This window comes from Aegilops tauschii, chromosome 1 (assembly GCF_002575655.3).
Source record: "Aegilops tauschii subsp. strangulata cultivar AL8/78 chromosome 1, Aet v6.0, whole genome shotgun sequence".
In the NCBI taxonomy this organism is placed as follows: Eukaryota; Viridiplantae; Streptophyta; class Magnoliopsida; order Poales; family Poaceae; genus Aegilops; species Aegilops tauschii.
In genome coordinates, this window is record NC_053035.3 from 11,184,784 (window position 1) to 11,192,103 (window position 7,320).

General features: G+C 46.3%; 1 protein-coding gene across 1 annotated transcript; it reads right to left on the bottom strand.

Annotated features, from left to right (window-relative positions):
• Nucleotides 1–4,351: 4,351 nt before the first annotated feature.
• On the bottom strand, nt 4,352–6,906 carry LOC109784179 (pentatricopeptide repeat-containing protein At3g51320). The gene is made up of 2 exons (XM_020342778.4): nt 5,737–6,906; nt 4,352–5,652 (listed from the first exon to the last, which is right to left on the bottom strand). The coding sequence occupies exons 1-2, from the start codon at nt 6,809–6,811 to the stop codon at nt 5,039–5,041; spliced, it is 1,689 nt and encodes a 562-aa protein (XP_020198367.1). The 5' UTR covers nt 6,812–6,906; the 3' UTR covers nt 4,352–5,038.
• Between the last annotated feature and the right edge of the window lie 414 nt (nt 6,907–7,320).

Sequence of the window (7,320 nt, forward strand, 5' to 3'; positions counted from 1 at the left end):
AGATTATAAAAATATGAAAAATATTTTAAAAACAGCGAGAACCCTACATTGTTAAGGCCAGGAAGACAACCGGGTGGACGGAGAAAGAAAGAAAAAAGGGCTCTTCAGTCACGGAAAAGCCAAAGAGTGCTCTTCGGCCTGGTTTAGGTCGACGGCCATGGCCTAGCAAAAACCGAAGAGCTCTTCAGCCAAGTTCTGCCACTCTTGGGCTAACCGAGACCAAAGAGTGCCTTTTCGGCCTAAGCGAGACCGAAGAGTGCCTTTTCGGCTTTAGTGAGGCCGACGGGGTCATACTTTTAAATTTTTTGAATTAATTAGGGCACACATTTTCCGAATTTGTTAAAATAATAGCAATACTTTAAAAAAAATCCCCGGCACAGGAGACGCCAAATAGGATTCAGCCTCGTTCTCTCGGGTCTCTTTTCTAGCGTGAATGCTTTTGTTCGCTCGAACGAAACGTTCCCCAGATCCAGGGGGTCCTGGGATGGAACATCAGGGTAGATAATTTTGGAAATCTTAGTACAAAAATTCACAGAAGCCACGACCAATTTGGTCCTGATGAAACCCAGGTGACTGCAAAGCTGAGATGCAGCTCGCCCATATCAATCTAGACGCTCAGCGCACAATCGGACGGCTGCCAAACCTCTTGGTACATTCGTTCACCTAATGTTTCTTTTTTTTTGACATAAGGAGAATGGTTTACATACATAATGACTGGAAGCTTCAATCAGTCTTGCCTGCAATGTTCTTAAGAGAATCTGTGTATTCAATTATTTGCTATTTCTACAACATTGGTTCAAATGGCATTATCAAAATTTCATCAGTAAACATTCGCCTGACCGGCTGACCATGGAAAAGTGCAAGGAAAAAAGAGTAAGAAACTCTACACAAGACCTAGCTTCTATTAAACTTGCCTTGTGCCAACTATGGTCAACGGTCACTGCAGGAACAAGGGAAAAGGAAACATTTCATGGCTGCATCCTTCATCCCATGCCAAATGTAATGAAGAATAATTTGTTCTCGCCAGAATAACTTCAGGTCAGAGTACTGTCCATCGTTCTTTGACCATGTTTACATGTGAGCAATCAAAGTGGCATGAGTCTGGAGATTAACTGACCAAACATGGCCTACATTTGTTGGATCACAAGCTGAAGAATTTTGACTCAAGAACTAGATGATCAGGTTCATATTAACCTAAGATAAACCAAACCAGCGCCGTCACATCTACATCCACACCCCCTCAGCATAAAACACAGCAGGATATAAAGTATTACGCCCTAGAACATTTCACACATAACTTGATACGATTCAAGAAGAGGAAAAGCAGCAGCAACAACAGAGAGAAAAGATGAAAACAAGGACTACGCCCACATCAATATCTCTAAAGACTTTGTACATACCTGTTCCATTCATGATCGTGCTGCTTCTAAACTTTTACTGGTCCCTTCAGTAAAAGAAGATCCTTCTTAGTCTGCTAAATTCCACAATATTGTCAGCTATGGATTCATAAAGACTGATGCGCCTAATGATTGGATTTGTTCTTATTTCTGCTGCAAGGCATATGCGTTCAAAGTAAAAGCTAAAAAATACTGTAATAAAAGCAAAAGCCTAAAAGTTCCATATCCGTGTTTCATGGTAGTTTACTGCACTGGTATGCGGAGACTTGGCTTCAGTTATTTGATATTTCTACAACAATGGCTCAAATGGCATTATCAAAATTTCATTAGGAGACATTGGCCTGACCGACTGACCATGAAAAATTTAAGAAAAAGGAGTAAGAAACTCTACACAAGACTTGGCTTCTAGTATTAAACTTGCCTTGTGCCAATTAAGGTCAACTTGTCGGTGCGGGAAAAGGGCAAAAGAAACTCTCATGGCTGCATCCTTCATCATATGCAAGGTGCATGACCAATATTTTGTAGGTGCTAAGTGAGATGCAGCTCGTCCGCCTCAATCTGGACGCTCACCACACAAATCTCCTAGTATACCTGACAACTCTTTAACATGGGAGAATGGTTTACCAGGAAGGGCAGTATCGCGGCCTGTCGGTGTTGCAGCATTTGATCTCAGCCAAATTTTCTCACTGTTTTTCAACTGCAATTGCACACATAACCAAATAAGATTCAGGGAAGAGGAGAAGCAACACCTAAAGGAAGATCCCAAAAAAAAGGGAAGATCCTCTGTTCTGTTCTGCTATGTTGACGGTCGTGTCACTTGTAAGCATTTACTGATCCCTTATAGAATGAAAAATCCATACTAGTCTGCTCAATACAATTAAATCGCCACCCTTTGTCTACCATGAAATTGCCATGCTCGTGGACTACATTTTGTGGCAAGGTTGGATTCGGCTTTTGTATTTCCTCGGGTCAATAAGTAAAAAAAAGCTATAAAAACCGTAAAAAGGGAAAGGCGAAAGAACTATCATTCAGGTTCCACACATCTCTGTGTCATGGTAGTTTACTGCACTGATACTATGGATAAGCGATTAAATTTGTCCAGCAAAGTACACAACTACAACAAAAAACAGTCTGTGTATTCAGTTATTTGCTACTTCTACAATAATGGCTAAAATGGTGTTATGGTAAAAAAAAATCATCAGGAGAAATTGGCCCGACCGGCTGACCATAAGGTGCACGAGAATAAAAAGAAACTCTACGACAAGACTTGGCTTCTGTTAAGCCTGCCTTGTATTGTACCAAGCCCGGTCAACTGCCAGTGCAGGAAGAAGGCAAAGGAAAAGACCTCTTGGCCGCACCCTTCATCCTATGCAAAATGTATGAACAATAGTTTGTTCTCACCAGAATAACTACAGGTCCCCATAAAAAAATAACTACTGGTCAGACCACTGTCGGTTGTTCTTTGACCAAGTCCAAGTGATATGAGTCTGTAGATCCACTGACCAAGCATGGCCTACATTGGATCACCAAGCTGAAGACTCGTGATCAAAGAACTAGATGATCAGGTTCATATTGTCTAAGGATAAATCAACCAGTGCCATCACATTGACATCAACACACCGTCAGCATAAAACACAGCAGGATCTAGAAGATTACACCCTAGAATATTTACAATTCAAAGAGGAAAAAAGGCAGCAACAACAACAGTGAGGAAAGATGAAACGAGGACTACACTACATCAATGTCTCTGAAGACTTTGTACATACCTGTTTTGAATGATCGTGTTGCTTCCAAACTTTTACCAATCCCTTCAGTAAAAGAAGATCCTTCTTAGTCTGCTAAATTCCATAATATTATCATCTATGGTCACCATCAAATTGCCATATCCGTGAATTCCATTTTTGCTAAAACTGTCATGTGATCAAGTTTACAGTTTTGATATTTCTAAGCACCATTGCTTTTTCCAACTCTAGGTCAATTTTGTGGCCACGGATTTATACAGATTGATGAGCCACATGATTGGATTTGTCTCGCTTATTTCAGCAGCAATGTGGGCATTCAGCTAGTCAATAAGTTAATACTAAAAGCTAGTCAATAAGTTATTTGCTTTAGTTGACATAGTGAGTGGAACCACAAATTTTATAAAAAAAAATGTTCATGAACTGCGAAAAATGTTCAATTTAAAAAAAACATGAATTTTACCAAAGAAATAATCTTTTTTGAGGAAAATATTCATGACTTTAGAAGATTGTTCATTACACTTAAAAAGGCTCATGAGTTTTAAAAATGTTCCCGGATTTAGGGAATGGTCATGTATTGAAACAATATTCGTGTATTAAAAAAAGGGGGGAAAAGGAACCAGAAATATAAAAAGAAAAGCAAAAAATGGAAAAATAAAAAACTGAAAGAAAAATAAGAAACGCGGGAAAAACTGAAGAAAAACTAGCCAAAACCATGAAAATAAATAATAAAAGAATAACACAGTTAGAAATAGGCCGGCCTCGTGCTTGTCTTCCCCTGTGTGTCAACTGACTATATGTCGCAGAGAGCGACATATAGGATTTAGCGCAAAAGGTCAAGTCAGGTGGTCTGACAGGCAGGCCTGATTTGTCGAGGTACCCTCAACATGGCCTCCGTTGCCCAGTACCAGTAGCCTAAAGTGCTGCAACATTTTATTTCATTTTCGGCAAATGCTACAACATGTTGTATGTTAAAATAAGAGAGAAGCCCAAAGTACTCTCTAATGATCACTGGAGTTTAAGAACATACAGGAGACTAATATTAGCATTAGTGGAGATGCAACGTTCAGCTAGTCAATAAGTAAAAGCTCAAAAGCTGTAAAAAACGGAAAGGCTAAAAGGGCTGCATTCAGGTTCCATATCATTGTGTCATGGTAGTTTACTGTACTGGTATTATGGGCCACTATCTCAATTTGTACAGCAAACTGACAAAACTACAGAGAATCCGTGTATTCAATTATTTGCTATTTCTACAACAATGGTTCAAAATGGCACCATCAAATTTCATCAGTAAACATTCGCCTGGCTGTCTGACCATAAGAAAGTGTAAGAAAAAAGAGTAAGAAACTCTACACAAGACTTGGCTTCTCTTAAACTTGCCTTGTGCCAGTTACGGTCAACTGCCAGTGCAGGAAAAAGGCAAAGGAAAGATCTCATGGTAGCATCCTTCATCCTACGCAAAATGTAAGTTCAACAAATTGTTCTCACCAGAATAAGTACAGGCCAGCCCTTCAGCTCTGTTAATTTGTCACAGCATTACCCAAACTTGTAATTTGCCAAGCAATATGAACTCCAGCAGGAATGCAGCAATGTGTTCCTCTTGGTAAACATCTCAAGAGCTCAATCTTATTATCCTCCCAGGCAGAAGGACCATCCTGAGTTTCTTGTATGGACCGTGGAGCGTCACTTGTACACATCTGTATATGCAAAGTATCATCTCAAATATTTCTGATTCAAGAGAATCTTAAACAGCTTCACACAGATACGCCTGAGGATACACTTCTTGCAACCCTGTGTCTTACATGTGGGGTCACAGCATAGCCTACTGTTCCAGCTAGCTGCCTCCTGCCTGCCTGCTCAAAACCCATGCAGCTCGGAAATGGTCTGTGAGTGAAGACTGCACTATTTTATCCCGGGTTCAGTTTGCACATCTTCTCTGCTTGTAAACTGCAGCTTTGAAACCAAGTCATCCAGGATAACATATATTTCCTGATTCTCAGGTTGCCTCTCCCTAATTTTAAATTCACTTGCGATCTCATTTAGATCCACCAGACGGTGTCCAGGACTGAACCTCCCATCGCTTTCCTTTATGATAGCCTTCACCCTGTGAGCATCTTCCCATCTTCCCGCCGAAGCATATACACTGCACAACAGAGCATAGTGAGCACAGTTGCTTGGTTCCAGCTCGATCAACCTGAGGGCTATACGTTCCCCAAGTTTCCATTCCCCTCTGAATCGGCACAACCCAAGCAAACCACCCAATGCACGTGCCTTCAGCTCCTCTGGCACGCTCTTCAAGAGGCTCTCTGCTTCTTCCAGAAGGCCAACACTCCCATACAGATTCGCCATGCACCAATAGTGTGCAAATGTTGGCCTGAGACTGTACGTCGTGGTCATCTGGTTGAAATATACCTTCCCAGCATCCAGGAGACCTAAACGGGTACACGCGCAGAGTACACCAATGAAAGTGACTTCATCTGGTCGCAGAACCCATTGGTTATCTGAACCATTCTTCCCTGAAAGCAAGCACTAGATATATCAAACTTGAAAACACATGGAGCCTAACAGAAGTACAAGCATATACAAGCCAATGTACTCACCTCGTCCAATCATCTCATGGAACAGCTGAAGCCCGTCAGCAGGTTCGCCATACACGCAATGCCCGATGATCATTGCATTCCAGCAAACAACATTCCGGACATTGAGCCGATCAAACACCTTCCTCGCAGCCGCCACCCTCCGGCACTTGCCATACATATCAACCAGCGAAGTCCAAAACAAGAGGTTATCCTCCTCGAAGCGGCGCAAGTATGCACAATGCACCTCCCTGCCAGACCCCAGCCTCCCCAGCCTGGCGCACGCGGTGGCCGCCCCGACCATGGTCGTCGCGGTGCCCCTGACCCCGACCCCCGCCATCCACCGCACCACCTCCAGCGCCTGCTCGGGCCGCTTCGCCTTCACATACCCATTGATCATGACGTTCCAGGACACCACGTTCCTGAGGAGCATTCCGTCGAACAGCTGGCGTGCGGCATCAATGCCACCGCCCAGGGAAGCAGCGTGGGCCGTCATCATGGTGTTGTGGGACGCGATGTCCCTGAAGGGCATTTCGTCGAACAGGTGGCGCGCGGAGGGGAGGCTGCCGGCGGCGCCGTAGAAATGGAGGAGCGCGTTGGCGGCGTGGGGCGGCGGCGCGAAGAGCAGGCCGCGTCGGAGCAGCTGCGCGTGGAGCGCGAGCGCGGCGGGGAGGTGGCTGCGCGGGGAGCGCGCGGAGGCGGCCACGGAGAGCAGCGGCGGGAAGGCGAAGGCGTCGGGGAAGCCGGAGGGGGCGTGGGCGCGGAGGAGGTGGGCGAAGAGGGAGAGCAGCGCGGAGAAGGGCACGCGCGGGGCGACGGCGCGGAGGGCGGCCGAGAGGGAGAAGAGCGGGAGCGGCGGGGGCAGGTGGCGGAGGAGGAGGCGCACGAGGTGGGTGGCGGAGGTGGCGGTGGTGGTGGAGGCGGCGGCGGCGGAGAGGAGGAGGCCCGAGGGGACGGGGTGGCCGAGGAGGAGGCCGCGGCGGAGGAGGAAGGCGTGCGCGCGGAGCACGGCGCCGCGGGAGCGGAGGCCGCGGCGGAGGAAGGCGTGGAGGTCGTCGGCGGCGGGGGCGGGGGAGGCCGAGGTGGAGGTGGCCGCCATTACGGGGGGAGACGGGGACGACCTCGGGGCGGCGGCGCCATGCGGGGGGGTCGGACGGGCCAGACTCGGCGGCTGGTTTGGTTTACGGCCTGCTGGGCTCGGGCTGCTGGCGCTGACGGGCGGGGCCCACTTGCAGGCCGGGGTTTTGGATCTGCCGCTTCAGTTGAGATCTGAGCGTACGCGGAGGATCACACTGAACGGATGAGTAGATCAATTCACCATCTAGAAAAAAAAGAAAGTATACTTTTCCCCCTCAAATCTGCCTCGATGGATCAAATTCGTCCTGAACTCTAAAACCGGATCAATCACCCCCTGAGCTTTGCAAAACCGGATAAATGTCACCCCGGAGCGGTTTTGAAAGGAATTGAAGGTGGTTTTCTTACCAATGATCGTTAATGATGCTGACTGGGCAGCGGCAAGGAACGGTTTGGGGTTAAATTTCCCCATTTTCTCGACCTTCTTTTTTGCCTCTGTTCGCCGGCCGCCGGCGTCAAATTCCTAACCACCGT

Bases quoted from the DNA above. Each gene is read 5' to 3' on its own strand.
- LOC109784179 (XM_020342778.4), bottom strand. From the start codon at position 6,811: ATGGCGGCCACCTCCACCTCGGCCTCCCCCGCCCCCGCCGCCGACGAC. The intron at 5,653-5,736 runs GTGAGTACATTG...GCTTGCTTTCAG, and splicing joins CCATGAGATGATTGGACGAG to GGAAGAATGGTTCAGATAAC.